Source organism: Tetrao urogallus, assembly GCF_951394365.1.
Source record: "Tetrao urogallus genome assembly, chromosome: 7".
Taxonomy (NCBI): domain Eukaryota; kingdom Metazoa; phylum Chordata; class Aves; order Galliformes; family Phasianidae; genus Tetrao; species Tetrao urogallus.
Genome location: NC_136820.1, coordinates 21,260,676 through 21,282,014, shown reverse-complemented (window position 1 = coordinate 21,282,014; position 21,339 = coordinate 21,260,676). Strand labels below are relative to the sequence as shown.

Sequence of the window (21,339 nt, the reverse complement as noted above, 5' to 3'; positions counted from 1 at the left end):
CAGGTACACAACGGATGCTTCACTTTTGATGAGATACCTGAACAAAACGTTCAAGTTCTTTGTTCCTAAGAAATGACAGTCTGATTTTGCAGTGTCCAACCTAGAGGTCTCAGTGCTCCGGGGGCATCTCCGCTTCACTCCTGCATCTCTCACTGGTTTGGTACCAATCTTCTGCACAGGAAGGCAAATGACTTTCTGTGGAAAGGACGGTACTCTGTTCTGTGAAGCACTGTAAGACCTGATCATAGAATGGCTTGGGTTGGAAGGGACCATCCAGTGATCAAGTGATCATCCAGTTCCAAATCCCCCACCACAAGAAGGGTTCCCAGCTCCTAGATGAGGCAACTAGCTCAGGTTACCCAGGGCCCTATCCAACCTACCCTTGGACATCTCAAGGGATGATTGTCAAGACTGGCTGTGCTCATGGCTTGAATTAAACTATTAACTTCTGCTTTTCTTACTGCTAAGATTTTCAAGGAGTGGGAGAAGCCTCCAAGCCGTATGAACAAGCTACAAGGAAATAAGCTCACACTGCAGTCTTAACAGTTTGAGAATCTGGAGGCATGTGGTTTGTATTGGCAGCACTCCACCACATGACCTCGTGGGAACAATATGAATTTCACTGACAGTAGCTCTTGGCGCAAGCCTGTGCCAACCAGCTATGGACTGAATAGTGGGAGTTCTTAACCACTTCCATAAGAACAGCTGTAATTTACTTGTTTGTAGAAGAACTACTGAAGTTTAACTATTTTAGTTCCACAAGGCAGTCAAGGCTTCACTGTGCGAGAAGCTTAAGAAGCACTCAATTCTCAAGAGGAAAAAAAAAAAAAAAAAAAAAAAAAATCAGGAATTGCTCCCTTGAGTCACCAACTCAATTTCTAGGCAAAGTAGCTCCAAGAATTCCCCACCTGCCCTCAGCAGGTGCAACTCCATTGCAGCTTTGCACAACACTTTCAAACACCTTGCAGAACCTAACCTAGATAACATCTTCTTGTTCTTGGAAACCTTTGCTCTGGGTGTTGATGCAGAAATAGATGAAAATTCAAGTGCATGCCATCTCCAAAAGGAGACCTGTTACCACTAAGATACTGTGAGACTTGAAAAATAAAGGCAGTTCACCTACTATTTAATCCTCAACATTTAGCATCTAGAGTAACATGAAGAGTGCAATAACCATTAGATTTAGGACTAGAACTTGAATAGGAGTCTAACATACATGAACATACACTAAAAGTGGCTTACATAAATTTCGCTTTCAATACACTGAGATGTTGCAGAATCATAAAACTGCAGATGCAAGACACAGACCCTTGTAAACTTTTATGCATGGAAAAATAGCTCGACCACCAATTACTTAGTAGACACAAGTTTTAATTGAGTATGATAAGATCATATCCAAATAACAAAAATGACATATCTCGCGCAGATTAAGATATTAATAAACAAACAGATGTGATCAACACCCCTGTAAGGTTATACAACCATTTCAGGAACTTTTAGATGGGGATTTCCTTCAAGAATACAAGTCCAAGCACAGAAAAACACACTGTCTCAATTCAGGCAAGATTTCTGTTCCAAAGAGGCAAATTTCCCTGCTGGTACTCTCTGTCCCTAATTTTAATTATCTACCCTTCTTCTGACATCTTCTGTTCGTTCTTTATTCATAGAACATTTGCTTACACACAACTGATATTAATGAAGGACAGAAATATGTCACATTATACAAGTGCTGCTCCAAAAGTAATGCCTCCCATTTCATTATGTTGGCCCACGACATCAGAGAAGGATGCTAGTGTTATGGCAGTAGAGGTTGAACCTTCCCACTAATATTTTGTTACATTTTGTTGCATACAACAGATGGTAGCAGAGAAGCAGTCTGATAAAATGGTGTCTGACATGGAAATGCATCAGAAGCACATGCAACTGAATTCCTCAGGAAAAAAAAAAAACGAAAAGCACAGTGGCACCTATTGACATTCATAGATGCTTGCTGAACATTTATGGTGACTAATCAGTGGATGTGAGCACAGTGAGGCAATAGGTGCTGCATTTCGGCAGTGGTGACAGCAATGTGAAAGGCAATCCATATTCCAGACAGCCACGCACAGTTGTCACACCATGAAAAAGACAAGCATCTCGATCAGCTCATCCAGGCATGTTGGTAGATTATGACCAGAAAACTCTGTAAGGAGACGAATATCAGCTTCAGTGTATTGGAAACAACTGCGTCAACACTGGAAAACTGCAGTTTGTGCCAGGTAAGTCTCTCACAGGAACAGAAAGAACACTGTCTACAAGATTGTTGGGACCAACTGAACCAAGATGAGGCAGAAGACAGTTTCCTGGATCAAATTATCAGTGGTGACTAGACAGGTTGCCACCACTATGAGCTGAAGTCAAATTATCAGTCCATGGAGTGGCAACCTGCAAATTCCCCATCAAAGAAGTAGTTCAAGTAAAGCGATGTGCGCTATCTTTTGGGATAGGAAAGGAGCAACACTTCTGGATTTCCTGGAACCCAGACAAACCATCAACTCTGACCTCTGCCTCTTGACACTGACTGAGCTGAAGGCTCGAACTGCCAGAAAAAACAACCTTTCTCTTGCAACACCATACCACCAGGCCCCTTACCAGTTTGAAAACCAAGGGGCACATTGAAAATCTTGGCTGGACTTCCCACCACATCCACTGTATATTCCAGATTTGGTGCTTTCTGATTTCCATCTCTTCAGGACAACAAAAGATGGACTGTGTGGGCAACCTTTTCCTTGCAACAGTGCCATTTTAGCAGCTGTGGAATAGTGGGTCACCTCCACTGGTGCAGATTTTTTTTTAAAAAAAAAAAAACAAGAGCAGTGTGGAGGCTGTCTTGGTCATCACTGGTGAAAATGCATAGCTAATAATGATGACCCTTGAAAAAAAATGATGTTTTGTAGCTGAGAATTTGCTCTACCAAACCGTGTTACTGTGCTCTTTGTATCTGTTGTTGTTTCCATGGAAATAAATAGGAGGCATTGGTTTCAGAGTGACCTACTTTTTGTTTTGTTATTCTGAATTTATTCTCTGTAATGCCCAACTAAGTCTCAAAATAAAAGTCCTGCTGTGTAAGTCAGCCCACTCTGTGTGAGGGCTAGTGTTTTCTTTATCATCTCACATTTTCCAGCTGGTAACAGGGAGTCAGCACCATGAAGATTTTCCTGTTCAGTGTTCACTATTGAAGGGCAAGGCCTCACTCCAACAAGAGACATTTGAAAATACAAGGCTTACAGACTTACAAGGGCTCTTCAATGAAGAACACTGTAAGTACACTGCATTCACTGTTTACTTCCTACACAGCATGGGCCAGACAGACAACACCTGGGCAGGTGATCCTGCACCTCATATTAGGCTTACAGAACACAGGCGTTCAACCAAGCTAAAAAAAAGTCGCAACTCAACATAGTAGCTTATAAAAATTAACGCTTTCTGTAATGAAGTCACACTCAAAGGAAAAGGAAGTATTCAACTGCACTGCACGAAACCCATTCAGGAGACAGTACATATGAATTATTTCACAAAGCCTACTCTCAAATAAATAAATAAATTAGATCTTCTTTCCTTCCAGTCTTCCTTCCTGGTCCCACTCTGGAAAGAGTCTCTCTTTCCACATTAGGTTATTAAATCTGATGATTCCCAAGCTCCTACAACAACTCTGGCAAAACAAGACCTGTTATGAGCAGAGTTTCTTTCTCTTTAGTTCATTTCTTATATATATTAGGAATCCTTTAAACGTATATAAAGGCACCTTTGTTTTTCCTTTACAAAGAAAGACTGTTTCTTAATTAGGAAAAAAACAGTCTGAAAGATAGTGGATTAAAAGATGTTTCTATTTTTAAATCTGATTAAATGATCTGAATTAATTAACCTTTAACTGCATTTGCAACTATTATCTAGTTCTGCATCCCAACAGAAGTTCCACCATATGACGTGTATGTCCTAGTCAATCTTATTCCCATATTCCAATGCATATGGAAAAAAAAGTAAAAAAATGTACTACAGTCTAAATTAGCATTAAATAACATCTATGTAGCGGGGCAAAAAAGTCCAGAATATGATATTGGTGCAGGAACTTGAGGTGAATTGTATGTCATGAATTTGAGCATACATACTGGCATCAGATGTGTCTTGACACAGAGGTTGCATTCCCTATAATTTCAATACAATCTCACTATACCAGGAGTGGCAAAGATTGCTTTTGTGGAAAAACTGTTTGGGAGTTACATATCTCACCATGGAACACACCAGATAACAGCCAGATATGGGGACAATCCAGAAAGTACGTACCAGAAGATTATGATAAAACTTAATGGTACCTGGCATAGTCCAACGAAACTTTATTAAGCAACCTTCCTGCTCAATTGATGATATGCTCTTGTTTTTAAACAGAAGCCTCTTGCCTTGAAAGCTGCGGATCACCAATTTAAGGCTGTTTCAAAACAGACATGAGGTAGTAACCAGAGCCTACATATGCAGAACCTGAAATAACAGCTCAGAGAAATATCCCATCCTTCCAGTAAAGTTACCAGTGGTAGCAGTACATCTATTTTTAAAGCAATTCTACTTATTAGAATACATAAGAGAGAAGTGAAACATAACCTGGATTTAAGCACGTTTATTAATTGTGTAAACCATTACGTATGAAACAAAAGTGGAATAAGCTCTGCGTTACTCATAGCCAGAGTAGCTGAACATATCCTGAACAGTACAACCTCAAAGAGCCAGCACACCAGTCTGCTGGCACTGTAGCACTATCAGAGGAAGGAATGCACACATTAACACCTTTCTACAGAATCACATTTCCACCACCGGAGGAAAGACAGTCCTGGCAGACAGTGCAAGGAAAAGCATATCTGAAGAGCTTCTGACCATCAGCCTAAGCAGTAGCTCAATCATTCCCTGTGCTACTTGGTCCAGCATCCACCATGCCCTACCACACTCATCACTGTTCCTTTCCGGACCCCCGTATACATACACACATGAAACAGCAACTCCAAACTGAGCCACCTTCTTCTGCTTCACCGGACTGAGTCAGAAAATCATGGAATCATTTACATTGGAAATGAATCTTAATATCATCAAGTCCAGCCATCAACCTGACCTACTGAGTCTCACCACTAAACCACATCCCTCAGTGCCACATCTATGCGTCTCTTAATTATTTCCAAGTATGGAGACTCCACCACTTCCCTGGGCAGCCTGTTCTGGTGCATGACTACACTCTCTGAGAAATTCTTCCTGATACCTGCTGTAAACCTCCCCAGCACAAATTAAGACCATTTCTTCACATCCTATCACTTGACATCAGAGAGAAGAGACCAATGCCATCTTTGCTTCAATCCCCTTTCAGATAGTTGGATAAAGAAACAAATCAGAATCTTAAAATTGTAAAATCCCTAAAGAGATGCATTGTCCACTAGAAATTAAAGTCTGAGCTAAAAGGCTGACCACACCTTTTAGGTGTTGAGGCAACAAGAATTAACCTTCCTCATCTTTAATATTCTGCATCATAGCCAATGCTTGCAACACTGATCACTTCAATATGCTGTTATCCTCCTTCCAGTTGCCCACTGTAACCTGGTTACCAGCCCACCCACACTGAAAAGCTATTAACTAATATCATTTCAAGACAGAAAACATTTTCCAACCTATGCAAAATAGGAGGTGGGAGAGAAGGAAGATGCTGCGGAGCTATATTTACAAGTTGCTCCAAGCAATGTGTTCACAAAAAATGCTAGCTTATTAGAGAATTTAGACTAAAATTGAGGAAGCAGAATGATCCAAAACAGTTATACACTGATGCTTTCCCCACTACAGCTATTGATCTATCAGACACTAGCAGAGATACTCCACCAAAGTTTCTACAAACACTAACAAAAACCAAGATGCCAGTGACATCCTAGCTATCTTCCAGAATCACTTCAACAAACCAGCTTGGGCCAGCCTGGATGCTCCGCGAAAGACTTGCTGGAAGATTTTGAGATATCCGTTTCTCAAAAACAGTTCACAAAACAGTGTAATTTTCACCCCAATCAGTTTGCTCACTTCTCTATCCTTTCACACACTACCTTTTTAGACATGGCTTCAAATCAGTTGTTGTCTCAGTATCAACAAGGGCTTCACCAGTTTGAAGCAAGCCAGTAGCGTATCTTTTTAGTCACCATTCAATTATTAAATTAAACTAGTGAAACAGTTTAAGCACCTTCTTGATACCTGAGTACAGAGACAGACAATTCTGATGTGGAGACACAGGAAGAACGAAGAGAACAGGGATGAGAAATACAGTTATTTGGGAAGCATATGGTTAACCCTACAGACCAGATGTTATCATCATCCTCATGCTGTGTGCACCTCATCAGGACACTCTCCCTCTCACCCTATTTTCAAAAGACAAGACTAATACGTCTCTGGTGTGACTTCAGTATGAATTTGCTACGCTTAATCTAGTATGTTTTGTCAGTCTTTTCAAGGCACCAGAGAAGACAGCTGCAGAGGGTCTCAGACATCATTTCTGATTAGCAAAATTTTGCTTTGGAATTCACGTCCCTACTCCATCAAACAAGATACAATCAAAAGATCAGGTGGGTTCATCAACAACAAAGTAATGGCAACAGGGCTCTGGGTTTGGAAGATTACATGGGAGGCCCAATTGCATGTTTTTCACATACCTCACGCTTGTTGATGTTTTCAACTGCTATGCTTGTGCCAAGAGATAAAAATGACTAACTTGGGAGGGAAAAAGTCATGTTACATAGAAAGAAGCATACACATACTGAAACTGGAGTTAGTTGGCCCAGGCTGAAGAGAAAATGACTCACAGACCCTCAGCATTTAGCTTTGTTCCTAAAAGTCAGATAACATCAGAAAATGCTACAATAATGGACAAAGAGCCAGTCTGTTTTTATCCTTAATTCAAGATAAATAATTTTAAAAAATGAAACAAATTTCTAGTTTTGGAAGTCTCATAAACTGTACCCCTAGCTCTTTCAGTGCCACAAGGTGGTTTTTTGCCTCCAGTCTCTGAAGAGCACTTATTATTGCCTCTAGGCAGCTTCTCTGAAATTAGTTTTATGTTTCCTTATCCACTCCCATTCTCTTGCCATAAATTTTCCTGTAACACATTTTGCTGTTAATTAGCAACTGAATAAGTCCTTTTCTACAACCGCAATAAATGGGTTTTTAAAGAGTTTACTAAGAACACAACTTTTATTTAACACCAATATAGCTCTGCTAGCTATATTTTATGCTTAAATGCAACAGTCTACTGCTGAAACACTTTGTACCTACAATCTTATTAGATAAGTTTACAAGTTTAGAGAACAGTCTGTAATGCAATGTTCTTCAGAAGTCTTTGTCACTGATTTCAGTTAGATAGCTTTGCTCAGAACAACAGTTTTGCCCCAGAGTTGCCAAGGATAAAAAACGAAGAACAAAACACTTTCTTCCTCTCCTCCCCATTCATTCTTTGTTCATTAGATGGGCATCTAACTCTTAATAAGCATACTCTCTATTCCATCACTGTAGCTTTTAAAGAAAATACTGATGTTAGCAGAATCAAAACACACTTGTAGGATATTGCTCAATGATTATTGGACAAAGTTGCTAGTTACCACTCTTCACAGTGCCTTCCAATCAGTTGTGAGCACATTTCACAGGAGTTTCACCACCCATTACCACTCTTTTTGGGAGAGGTTAAAGGACTGGGGAGAGAATGGGATTATTTTCTGTTTTTTGTTTACAAGAACAACAGAATCTTTGACATATATTGGTATATTGGTAAAGACTGGCATGAAATTAGCTGGTTTTCTTGCACGCTCAGAGACCATCTACACTGCAATATATACTTCATCGCTATACCTCCAGTAGAGATCGTAGGCTCATCTTGGTGTGTAACATTCCCCTGAAGAAACAACAGCAGTCTTTTCTGATGAGACAAATACTGTAACTGATCAAGCAATAGCTAACTAATGAAGGACAAGTACAGGATTAAGCAATCTGTTTTCTTTCTGAATAGAAAAATGTGAAGGCACCTCAGTATTACATCTTCAGCTGAATGCTGTTTAATATAACATAGTAGCATGATAAGCAAGTTTTGCTTATTTTAGTCAGTCAAAAATCAGAAGTCTATAAACAAGTTCAGATGGATCTAGTCAAGGTATGTGTAGATAGCTCCATATTAAATTATCTTCAACATGAAATACAAAGCAATGACCAGCAGAAGGAACAGAATGCTGACATCTTATCTGGTTTAAAATCAACTCTTTTAATATAAAGAAAGCAATGTGAACACCTGTGAAAACCTAAAGATCGGCAAAAACTAATCTATGCCACCAAAACCTCTAAAAAGATAGCAAATGGTTTAGATGAAAAGCACACAATGGAGAAAGGGAGGAAAGTGTATGATGTGTAGAACTCAGCAGTGTAGTCTCATCTGGATTACATTCAGCACAAGCCATTCCGTGCTTAAAGGGACATTGCCAAAGCAGACAAAGCTCAAAACTAGGTGTAACGCAAAGGCAAGTGCAACAGTGACAGCAGGGCAGCAAGACTAAAGCTGCAGGAAGCAGGGATGAGCTCAAACACAACAGCAGTAGGCACAAAAATAAAGAAGCTGTTTACCTTCAGAAGGCCTGTACGGTCCTCAAGTAGGCAAGGATCTCCAGATGAGATCCTCACCTCCACTGCCAACCCTTAAATGAGGTCTGGGAAGGGATGGATCCTGGCTCCAGAGCTTCCAGTCACTTAGGTGCATTGCTTGCACCTGAGCTCTCCTGAGTTGGCCCTGCCTTCCTACTAGGTGCTCAGTCACTGGCTCAAGCTGTGAGTCAGCATTTCCAATACACCAGGTAACAAAAACAGCCCTGAGAAAGGGACTTTCCACAGATGGAAAGAGTCATATAGAGAGACTTATTGCTTTAAATGATTTCTGTAAAAAAGAATACTTAAGAATAGACTGTACAGAAGACAGGAGTTTCCTGATAGGAATAAATGGACGAAACAGTCACTGAAATGAAAGGTAGAATATTTGAAACTGATAAAAAATAAACGTTTTCATAAACACAGGAAAACAAAACACTGTTCCTTCCACTGTAATGTCACTATCATCAAACGTCATAACAAAGATCCACAAGTGCAAGTTCCAACATAAGCCTGAAGCCAAAATACCAGACAGTTCATTGAAAGGCTGGATTTCTGTATGAAAAGCATGAACAGCCGTAACTACCTGTAAGCGTCAGAATATAAGGTATGTCCAGCTATTTGAATCTAGAAAAAGACCGTGTATAAGGCAGACTACATAGCATTTGCCCAATGTTATCAGTTTTCTTGAGAGAATAAGAAACTTTTATTTGCAGTTATCGTTATCTGTCAAATTAACCTTAAAATCTGTGGACATATGTGACCAGATGAACCAACATCTTAATCCACTACAATGTTTTCTGTCTGCACTGCTTCCTTTGAAATAATCAGATTATTATTTTTTTTTTTAAACATAAAACTTCTACCAGTGTAATGTAAATATTTATTGCCACACTGAATTGCAAATAATCAACTCATAGGGACTTCTTAGCAGGATTTCAGATAAATTCTTAGTTTATTCACACATTGTATTAAGTGAAAACAGATATCTCAATGAAAAAAAAAAAAAAACAAAAGCATCACATTGCTGCTACTGAGCTTGGTGGCTCACCAGTCCTAATGCATATCCTGGCAACCTAAGAGACCTATTGATTTGCAACCTTTCACTCAAGTGAAGTAAAAGGCAAAATTAAATAAATAGCTTTGGTAAAACAAATCTGAAATTCATTTGTTTGGGAACTGTCCGTTTAACGAGATAAAACAAGAAATTAAATATCTGCTGAATGTAATAAAAATATAAATAGATGTACTCATTTAATTGCCACTATTATTTGTGCATTTTATGTGTTTTGTTCCAGCAATTGCTGTCAAAGATAATGCTTACAAATGACTATGCTCTAACAGGCCGACCAGTTCTACCCACTCACTGGATACCAAGTTAGAAAGAAAGAGGGTCTTTTCATCACCTGTAAAAAATCTTTGAGATGAGAAAAGCATCTTTACAAATGTTTGTATGCTGTAAGTTTTTCAAAGTATCTGAGTTTCATTTCTGGACCTGATAGTTTCATTCTTTCTCTTTGAACAGAAGTCAAATTCTGCTTACATTTTATAAGTTTTTATGATACATCTAGCAGGATCTAGCTGAAACATACTGGAAAGCAGGGGGTATGCTGTGCCCATACCTTTATACTTTGGCAGCTAACAGCTGGACTCTGCTTTTGTTCACTTCAGACTGGCATGTCCCATGTACTTGGCCTTCCTTCACAGACGCTGTGAGCCTCGGTTCATCCCAGAGGACAGATTCAGCAACAGACTGGCAACCCACACTCCCCAGATTTGCTGTCACTGACAAGGGCTTCAGGCAGTGCAGAAATGCAATGAAATGCTGGGCTGTGCATGAGCAGGGATCCAGATCAGATTTAACAGATTTCTCTAGCTCATTCCTTCAGTAAGCCAGTACACAAACAACAGCTCTGCAAATTGCGTAGCCAGCCATGCATGCATATTGTTTTTCTCCCTACTTTCCATATTTAAAAAATCAATTTATGCATCAGTGAAGTACATTCACCTTTGGGATGAAGCGGAGCATCTGCTTAACAGCATATAGTAGCAGTCCATGACAGTAAGTGATTAGCACATCCAACTGAAATCACAAAGTGTTTTGGAATCATTTAGTAACTATCTAAGTCAGAACTTGGCCCGGAAAACCACAGTTAAATGCTTATCATCTTAAAAAAAATAAACAAGTAAAGCTCAACCACCTGCCCTCTCTCCCTAACCTCCCACAAATACATAATAAATTATTGAGGCTCACAAGTGGTCTGGACCTCAATTTTCTGTTGTTTGTTTTTAATTCAAAAAATGCAGTACTTCCACTTGTTGACTGCTCCTCAGGACTGATCTGCACACTATAATCCATCCAGTGGAAGGGCCTGGTTTGCCATGTACATCTTGGGCAGTGTCATCTTTGCAGACAACCACCTTTCTCTTTGGTGCTGCTTGTTCCATGGTCTTAGTAATGACTTTAACAAGCAATCTGCAAAGATGCTGAAAAGGACCAGCAGCAGGAAGAGCTCCCAGCAGATGAAGAGCACACATAGTCAGATCAGAACTGATTCTATAATGAAGCAACAAGACCACTGGCCTCTGAAATTTTTGTTTTCTTACTTCTCCAGTCCACATCTCTCAATGAAGCATGGGCTTTGGTATGAGGTTCAGGAAGCAAGAATAGAAAGGCAGCTCCCTTTGATGAAAGGAAGACAAAGAGCACTCTCAAAACAGGACAGCCTCTCCTCAAGAGCTCTGAATACAGCTCTACTGGGACATATTTATATAGACTGAAGAGTTTTCTCCTAAGTTAGCAAACTATTTTCACACTACAGAAACTATACTGACTTTTAGTATGCTAGCAAGCCATCTTCTCTCCAGGACAACATCTTGTGAAGAGGAATTCATTAAAACAGAAATTATACTGTAGAATTTTAATATTAATAATTGACCCCAGCTTAATACAATAGCCGGAAATAGATCATCTTGAAGGTCAGCCTAACCCAAGTCAAATCGTAAGTTAACTGAGATAAAAGATACAGTGACAATTATGAATAAACACTGCCCTTTACATTGGGAACTTAAGGAAGAAAATATTCAGAACCTGCCCCCATGGCTTTTAACTTGAGAGCTTCAGTGACTTCATTTGTATCCTTAAACTCTTGGCAAAACCACAGCTGCAATGGAAAAGTTTAAATCAAAAGGTGTCACATATATAATATTTATGCAGCCAATACTAAAAACACGAAATACTCCACTGAAATTGATCCATACATATGATCCCTAAGTGACATGCAAGACTCAGGGAAAGTGAGGTTTCTGAATTTGTGCACAAAGAATTGCAGCCTGCCACCTTCATCAGAGCAATGCTGTGAGTGACCTAAGACAGCATGGGGGCTACAGAGCAGGGCACTCTCACACTGCCCAAGGTTAGAAGGCATACTGTTTTCTGTGCTGTACTGCAGCTCCAAACTGAGCCTTGACCAGTGCTAGGGGTCATTATCCAAACATGAATGCAAGCCCCTACGACGTATGAGCCCCTCTTCATACATCTGGCCCTCAAGAACCTTCACCATCCCCATATCCCCCTTTAGACCCGCTCTAATAGTTTTGTGTCCTTCCTAGATTGCACCCAGTGCTGGATGTAAGGCCACACAGCACAGAGCAGAGCAGGACAATCCCTCCCCTCGTCAGGTGGCAGTGCTGGGCCTGGGGCACCCCAGGTTACAGTTTGCCCTTCGGACTGCCAGGGCACACTGCTGGCTCATGTTCAACTTGCCATCAGGCAGAATCTCTGCCCAGATCTCTTTCTGTGGGGCTGCTCTCCTCTCTGCAGAAGTAAATATTCCACTTTTTAGTGGCCAGGTTTAAACCTAGTTCTCACAGAGAAACCTGTAATGAACACAAAAGGAAAACATAAACCATCTTAAAGACACAGAATCTTTAGTCTAAGGCTCACAGATTTCATAAATAACAAGCAACTTCCTTTCCAGTATGTGAAATATTACTTTAATTATATATTAAGGATAAAACGTCTGTCCTATTGCAATGGCTTTCCGTGAGTTATGTTAAAAAGATACCATATTCTGCTTTCCTATTTTTTTCCTTTTAAAAAGCTATCACCTCTTATTTTCAGCATTTTCATTAGCATAAAAATGCACAGCTTGTTTTGTTATTTCCTCTCAGTACAGAAAGGCATTCAAACCACTAGGGCTGTATGAGTAGCAGCAGTTGAATACAAACCTTAACACAGTTTGTCATAATTGTACAGCGCAGTGCTTGTTCATTCACCTCAGCATCTGGGAAATCTAGTGTGAATTAACCAATGATGCAGGTTTGCAACCAAGGAAATTAAAGAATACCACTCTTCAAAGTGGTTTAGTTCTGACTAAGGAAACACCATCAGCTCACAAGTAAATCAAGCCTTCTCCTCAAGGTGCATTTGCGAGTATTTAGATACAAGTATTTAGGTTGCAAGTATTTCCTTTTAACTTCGGTGGAGCTGATCTTATTTGATACATAGATTTCCTTGATGGATTTCCAAGCCACACACCACAGCACCCCACCCAAGGTTCTGAAGGCCGTGTCCTACAGAAACAGGAGCAGAACCAAAAGTGAAAGTAGGGATACCTTTGTTAAGCCAGAAATAAAAAAACATGCAGGACTGACTCATATTTTAATCAGTCTCTAACTGATAATTCTATTCTTAATGCAAAAATACACAAAAAGCAGCACTTAAAGCACTTTAAAAAATGGGTAAAATCTCAAGCTCATGAGTTCAAATCCGAGCTCAATTTGCAGCAAAGCACAGGGGTTAAAGATGACTTCTAGCAGTTGATTATGGATGAGAGAGGGACTTATCAGGATATGCTCCAGCCAAAAAAAAAAAAAAAAAAAAAAAAAAAAAAAGGAAACTCAGAACCTACCTTATAGCCTGGAGCAAGCTCATGCATTTTCTGCAACAAGAAGACATGTTGTGTGTTCTCCCATGAATGGAAGCCACACGATGGCACCTCTTCCCTGTGCACAGACTGCAGCACTTGCACCTACCCAGGAGCACCAGAAAGCAGCAGAGATGCCAGCCCAGGCACTGCCAGCTGCTCCTACAGTACTAGAGTAGCCACAGGCTGTGGGCACCATTTGGCAAGCAGACTAACTCCAGCCTTGGGCACAACAATGACTGGGGGTTCTGCAGAGCTTCCCGAGTCACTTGGAGGGGCAGAGGGGTGGGTTTGCCTTAGGCCCCCTTCAGCTGTAATTAATCAAACGCAGGCATAATTCCTCAGATGTAGTAACACATGGGCTAATTAAGAAGTATTCTCAACTTAGTAATTCACTGAACACTGACTATGAAACAAATCATTATGCAAAAAAAAACACAAGAGACACTGCAATTCCCTGTCAGCTACCATGGTCACTGTCGCTAAGTTATTTTACTCATTACTCAACATTTCATGTGTCACCACTCACAGCCCTGACAAGCTAAAGATACTGTTAAAGACAATTATCTTAATCAAATACATTTAGCAGGAATAATAAGCCTGATTACAATAGGAAAAATTCAAGACTACTTACCAAACCTATTTTTAGTCCCATAATAATTGCCAAAATGATCAAGGTATTAAGTTCTAAGTAGAGCCCCAGTGGCAGGCTTTAAAGTAAAATGTCACCAATATCAATCAGCCCACTTCAATAATAGCTGTGACAGTAAAACTTTCGATTCACTGACACAATCCAGTCTTCCTGTGCCCTGATTTCAATCAGTATAGTGTACATGCGCAACAACACCACATCTGTTTAACGCAGGAAAAACTCCAAAGGTAAATCCTCTGTAGCACATACAAATATAGGTATCAGAGTAATTGTTCTCCTAATTTTTTTTTTCTACTCCTCTCATTAACATCCATCAAACAAGAATAAATGTGCTAGTGAAATGTGTTGACGATGCAAAACAGGAGATGTTGAAACAAATGTAAACAGAATGGCATACTGGAAGATGTGGTGACTCTGAGGACTGGAATATAAGGAGAAGGATGTAAAGCAGCAGCCTGAGATACAAGGTCACTCCAGCAGCAGCAAGATGAAGAAGAATATAGACTGCTGTAAATGTCAGTTGTCAGACTGGGTATGAGGCAGACCTATATGCCTGGCTCAATCAAAAGGTATCTATGAACCACCAACGTACTTTAGCCATGAAAAGAAGTATGGGAAATTCTGAGTATTTCCAACAGGAAATTTCTAGTGTCCTGGAGAAACCTCATTTACAACACTAATGGCTCCTCCAGTCCTGGCACGAACTGATTCGAGGAAAGTAACTTGAATGAGGTAAGCAACTGAAAGCTTCTTATGAGAGATGGATAAAAGTTTACCAAAATGTAGGCTAAGAGGGGTTAGGATGCTTCATTTAATTAAAACAGATTGCATATTATTTGACTTTTCTCCCTGCCAAAGACGAGTTCTCTGCAATAGCACAACAGCTGCCAGTGCCAGAATATATGACAGATCTCTCTAATACCCTCCAACCCTCCAATTATTTTCAGCTCAGGAACTTTCCAGCCTGATGAGGATTATCTATTATCTGTGTTCAATAAATTTCCCTTCCATGAATTTCCCCAGTCTCCTCTGAACTCATATAAACTCCCAGCCTTCATAACCTAACTCCTATTTTCAACCTGTAACCTTACCATCAGTTGACGTTCTGATTTACGCACAGCAGTTATCACCCAAACAGAGACAGGTTCTCTTGGTGTAAGAGCATCTGAAAACATCTGACTGGCTGAAGACCATTGGGAACCTCACAGAAGTCATTACAGAATCTCAGAAGAGAAGACAGTCATGGTATCTCATCAACCAAGCAAGGTTGAAGGCCTGAACCATGGTGAAGATTTCTACGTATCTACAACATCAGAGCAACAGAGTATCCAAGTAGCTCTGTTGACCCTCAAAATATTTTCCAACAACACTATTGCGACCAGGAGCAACGACTATCCTCACAAATAGTTAACACTATAGCCAGAGAGGACAGCAAAACTAGTTAATAGCTTAAATACTCATGCCTATTGACTGTATACCTAACACAAGCTTCAAGGAGGCAAACTGGAAAAACAGAAGGCTCCTACTCTGCAAAGGTTGTGAGAAAGCACGCACAAGGGGAACAGCTGCACAAGGCACACTGAGCCAATGAAATGCATCCCTCCTCTGCTCCTGCATGAGCCCTACTGGGCTGCGACATGCATACTGCCCCCATCAAGGAACCAAGCTAAATCCACCCACCCTCCTAAAGACAATAAATAAATAAGTAAGTAAATAAAATAAAACCAGCACCGCAAAAGGCTGGATCATTTTCCACTGTTTTATCTGGCAGGAACAAAGCACCAAGCAGAGGAAGAGGAATAAAGCCCATCCATCCCTCAACTCTGCAGCCAAACCTCCACAGCCACCGCAGACATCTGTGCTAGACCTGCCCTTAGACCAAACAGAAGGAAATCCACCGTCAGCGACAACGCCAACATCCAGTTCAAAGTTCAGGAGCTCTAAAAAAGCATTGGGCCTCCCAGCAGAGGGATTAGAGCCTTATCTAAATGATGGGAGTAGTGCAGTGTATTGCTATTTACCTGGACCCACCAAACAGGAAAGTGCAAGCAGGGTGATTGCTGCAACCTTCTGACAAGGTGCTTTTGCATCTCTGTGTTCTTCACATGTATTAAAAATCAGCTGTGCCCTTATACAGAAAGCCAAAATTCCCACTGGTATCCTGGTCTTTGGGTTCACTGGACAGAAAGCAGTATGCTCAACTTATTTCATCTCCGTTTTTTATTACGTTTTCCAATTATCTCCATCTCTGGACACAAACTGTCAAACAGTCTGATGTCAAGGGTCATGGCCCAAACTGATTTAAAAAAACGCATTCCACCCCACATTGGTTTGCAAAATTTATTCCATTTTTTGTATACTACTCAATGCTTTCCTACACCACAGGAAGTATTCTAACAGCATGCAGTGACGTGCATCCTTACAATAATTATAGCATCCCTTAATATTTCCATTATATTTTATTATCCATACCCTCTAAGCATGCGCACATAGATTATCCTTGTTTTATAGATGAGGAAGCAAACTGCACCACAGGCTGTCCCTCAGCAAGTCAGCATGAGAGGCAGAACCTCCTGCTCAGGGGGTCATCATATTTTTATAGGAAATTAAACAAACTGGAATTTCAGCTGGTCAGCACTTACTTGAAAACAGTGCACCTCTGTGAGCAACATTCCTGGTGAAACCAGCTGGACAAATAAAGCTCCCAGCTTGGTGTTTGAACAAACAAAAAAGCACAAAGAAAAAGTCACTGGAGACTAAGTTCAGACTGAAATTTTGAAGGAGGGGGAAATGGTGATTTCATAAGCAAATGGCACCAAACACTGAATTTGGATTCACCTGAAATACATTGTTAAGCTGGAATTGAGAGATCTTTGTTTCATATTTGTTTTAACCAACCTTTCCATAATCATATTTTAAGGCTTTTTCAATGTGATAGCCATGTTTAAAAGTATACACTAGGACACCTCAGCAGACAGCTGCAGGAATTCCAGCTGGATCGTGGGGAAAGGCAGAACCCTGCAGACCAGGAGGTGGCAGAGCAGGCAGTCCCCTCCTCACACAGCGCTAAGTCACTGGCACGGCATCTCCACATAGCATTGCCACTGGCCCTAGAGCTGCTGGGTTGGCTCCTGACCAGCTCATAGCCTCTCTCCAGCCATCTCCCTGCCTAGGTGGACAGGTCAAGAATAACTCTGCAAGACAAAGCACAGAGTATACCACCATGATGCAAGACCACAGATGAAAACAGCACTGAATCTTTTTCTCTCTCTGTGCAAAACACGGCACATCTGCTCGTATGGGCAGAGCCTCAGCTGTCAGGAAGCAAGATAGGACCAAGACTTCAGCAAAGACTATCAAGGAACTGTGTGACCTAGAAGCCACCCTGCGTTCTCACCAGGGCGTGAACTCGCCAACTCCAAATATTTACATAGTAAGTACTCACAGTAGAATCATACAATCATTAGGGTTGGAAAAGACCTCTAAGGTCACCTTGTCCAGCCGTCAGCTGATCACCATCGAGCACATTGAGCCACATCTGCCCTTATTATGTTTATTAAATGCTTTCAATACCAATGAAGAACAACCACAATGATGGACCTGAGCCTGCTTTGCACAGCACGTCGCTGAAGTGCCGTGAATCACCTATACCAAAACTGCATTTAGACATACTCCAAATGAGCCAGACAGCTGTCCTGAGATGCTCTTTGCCTCCTCACAGGAGGCTCAGCCCGCTCTTCCTCCAGTGTGCTTTAGAGGTGGAATAAATCAAATTCATTTCAGAATCCAGAAAATGTCTTATCTTCACTAGAAGATGGATACCTGTCATGAACACTCTGCTAAGGCAAAGGAGGCTTGGCCATTGACAACGGACTAAATCCCCTTAGCCCTGCCTTGGATGGGCAGTTGCTAGGTGGATTACAATTTAACCTCAGCAATAAAAATCATCGGTAACCTCCACACAGACTGGTCTTTATTCTGCATGTCAGACTCACTTCAGAAAAAACCTTACTCTCAAACAGGGCTCTGAATCAAAACACCACTCACAAATAGCCATTTTGCCATAAACTGTGTGCTATCTTAACCCTACTTATCTTCCTCACGTGTGTATCTTCTAACAACAAAGCAGGAAGTTTCCCTTGAAATTCACTCTGCTATATCTCACAATATCCTCGTGTGTGTACTCACATGGGTAGAGCACCACAACACTGACCTGGGTACAGACACACACTGAGCACAGAGCTGTGGGTCAACGCATCGCAGCCACACAGCAGCTCACCCCATTTCCTGCACGGACGAAGCCAGCCCCCTCATTTTGGCTGTGGGATGACGGGGCTGAGGCCAGGTTTGGCCTGTCAGTGAATTTTCTGTGACTTGGCAGCAGTGCCCCCCACACACAGCTCCAAGAAGGAGTGAGAGCTTCTCGTGGCGGCTCCCAGACGTGGAGGCCACGCCGTGCACTGCCAGGGCGCTGAACGCGCCAAGCCGGTCTACTGAGGCCGTGCTATGAGCCATCCCCGAGCCCAGAGTGTCACGGCAGGGATCTCTGCAGGCTTCCCCGCCCCACAGCCTCACTCTCCGTCGGAGACGCGGACGGCGCCACGAAGCCGCTCGCTCCGGCTTCAAGAGCTCGAGGCCGCGCTGAACTTCACGGCTCCGGTCCCCAAGCGTGCCCGCAGAGAGGACGAGGAGGGCCGAGCACGGAGCCCAGGGCACGGCCGGCGCCCACCCACGGCGCTGCTCGATGCTCGCCGAGGGTCGCCCCGCGGGCACCTCCTCCCGGGGGCCGCCCGCCTCCCCGCTGCCCCGCTCCGGGCACCGCCCCGCCCGCCCGCCCGCCCGATCCCCGCCGCGGCGGCCGCTGCCCGCGGGCTGCCAGCGCACTCACCCGCTGCCCGGCGGCGGCCGCGCTCTTCCTCCGCAGCGTCAGCCCGCTCCGCAGCAGCGCCGGCAGCTCTCGCAGCTTCTGCCGCAGCTGCACCGGCGGCGGTTCGTGGGCTCCGCCGCCGGGGCTCCAGCTGCGGGCCGGCTCCGCGCCCTCACACGGCGGCGGCATCTTCGCGGAGCCCACAGCCATGCCGCATCCCGGCCGCGCTCCGCCGCGCGCGCACGCCCGCCCGCCCGCTCCGCCCGCCTTCCCCCCGCGGCGCCCCGGCCCCGCGCCCACCCACGGCCCCCGCGCACCGAGGCCCCGCCGGGCGGGCGGCCCCGGCAGGCGCAGGAAGCCCCGCCGCCCGCCACCTTGCCCGCCCGCCGCCGAGCTGCCCCCGCCCCGCGCCGCCGCTCCGGCAGCGGCGGTGCGCAGGTAATGGCAGGGCGGAGGAGGCGCGGGCGGGAAGCGGCAGAAAGTCCGGTTAACTCCTTTGCGCTCGGGGCCGGCCGCGGCTGGAGGCTGCCGGGGGTCGGAGGGAGGGCTGCGAGAGGTGAGGCTCTGCCCCGCCGTGTCCCGGGCTCAGCGCGCTGCCGGAGGAGCCGGGCGGCTCGTCTCAGGTGGGCGGCCGGCTCCCAGGCATCCTGGTGCTTCCTAGAGGAGCTGAGCAGGGAGCCCTCGCTGCCAGAAACTGATTGATTTACTGCTTGAGTAGAGCGAAAAGAAGCGTTCTTCTGCCTAAGGCATTTATCTGGAACATGGTACCTTGCATTCCGGGGGCTTTATTTCACCTTCGGAGTCTGCATCGACCATCTCAGTGGCACAGGTGTTTCCTTCCTTTCTGCTGGGCTCCAGTCTTACCTCGCAGTTCAGAGACACTAATGTGAGATGGGATTCTCCTTACGTACATCATCTGCCACGCAGCCACAAATAAGGCTGACCTGTTCCTCCAGGTTAGATTCACCAGTTTCTAAATGTCTCAGTAAGTGAAATTATAGTCAAGGCAATCTCACAGAAAAATTGTGGAAAGCTGTCTTCCTGACCCAACCATGAGGACAGAGTCTCAGGGACCAGCACCACCAGCCAACCAACCCCACAGGGAGCTGGCCACCAAAAAAAAAAAAAAAAAAAGATGAAAAGATGGGATGGGATGGGATGGAATAGAACAGAATAGAATAGAATAGAATATTTTTCTGTGTTTTAGAATATAGAATATTTTTTGTCACTTGTTCTTCCTAAGCCAACTCAGCTGGGATCTCAGGAGGTATCCATACTGGAAGGGGAGTGGCAGATATGTCTGGGCAGAGGCACAGAATGGCCCCTTTTAAAAGCAGTGTGACACGGAGTTGTGCGTTGCATGGATACAGCAGCAGTAGTCTGGACTTTCTTGGAATTATAGAATGATAGAAATATTAAGGTTCAAAAAGACCTCTAAGATTATCCAGTCCAACCATGCAACCCGTCCCCACCATGCTCACTAAACAGCATCCCTCAGTGCCACATCTACAGAGTTCTTGAACACATCTGCGGACGATGAGCCCATCACTTTGCTGGGGCAGTCATCGCCACTCTTTCAGGGGAAAAAAACAATTACTAATATCCAACCTGAATCTCCTCTGGTGCAATCTGAGGCCATTAACTCTCATCTAATCAATCAGTCAATCAATGGCATCCCTCCTTTTCACCTTCACGGACCTGACAGCAGACCACTGCAAAAATATGATCCTGCCTGCAGCCCGTCAGCTTGTGCTGAACCTGGTACCCATCTGACTCCAGCCAGCTGGTCAATCTGCTGGAAAAATTACACTTCAGAAAAAATAATGAGTTTTCCATCGTCCAGAGCTGAATTGATCCACCTTGTGACCACACAGCTGCAGGATCGAGGCAAGCAGCAACCTGCAAGTGAGGGAAAGCAGAAGTACTCCTTTCAGCAGCCATCTGTCATTAAAGAGCTCTGTTGCATCCTGTGCGTGCGACTTCGCAAGCAGCGCAAAGCGCTGAGCCAGGTCCTGCTGAAAGGGCAGGGTCTGTGCAGCCACATGCTGCTGCCACCTCTTTCCTGCTAGTGCCAACAGGCACTGGCCATAGCATGAGCTGAAGCAGGGAACTAATCCATCTGAAAGGTAACTGTAAAACATTTTCAGCCATTTTACCTGCCTGCTATGGCCCATCACATGAGACCTATTGCTGATTTAACAGACAGGAACAGGGTAGGA

At 43.3% G+C, this 21,339-nt stretch overlaps 1 protein-coding gene across 1 annotated transcript in view; it reads right to left on the bottom strand.

The window, feature by feature from the left end:
- Nucleotides 1-19,330, bottom strand: part of RAPGEF5 (Rap guanine nucleotide exchange factor 5) — a gene marked incomplete at both ends in the record, with an annotated part of 148,551 nt that extends 129,221 nt beyond the window's left edge. Inside the window, one exon of the mRNA XM_079538593.1 lies at nucleotides 19,142-19,330. Coding sequence (XP_079394719.1) covers nucleotides 19,142-19,330 — 189 coding nt within the window. The remainder of the gene's footprint in view (nucleotides 1-19,141) is intronic.
- Nucleotides 19,331-21,339: the final 2,009 nt, after the last annotated feature.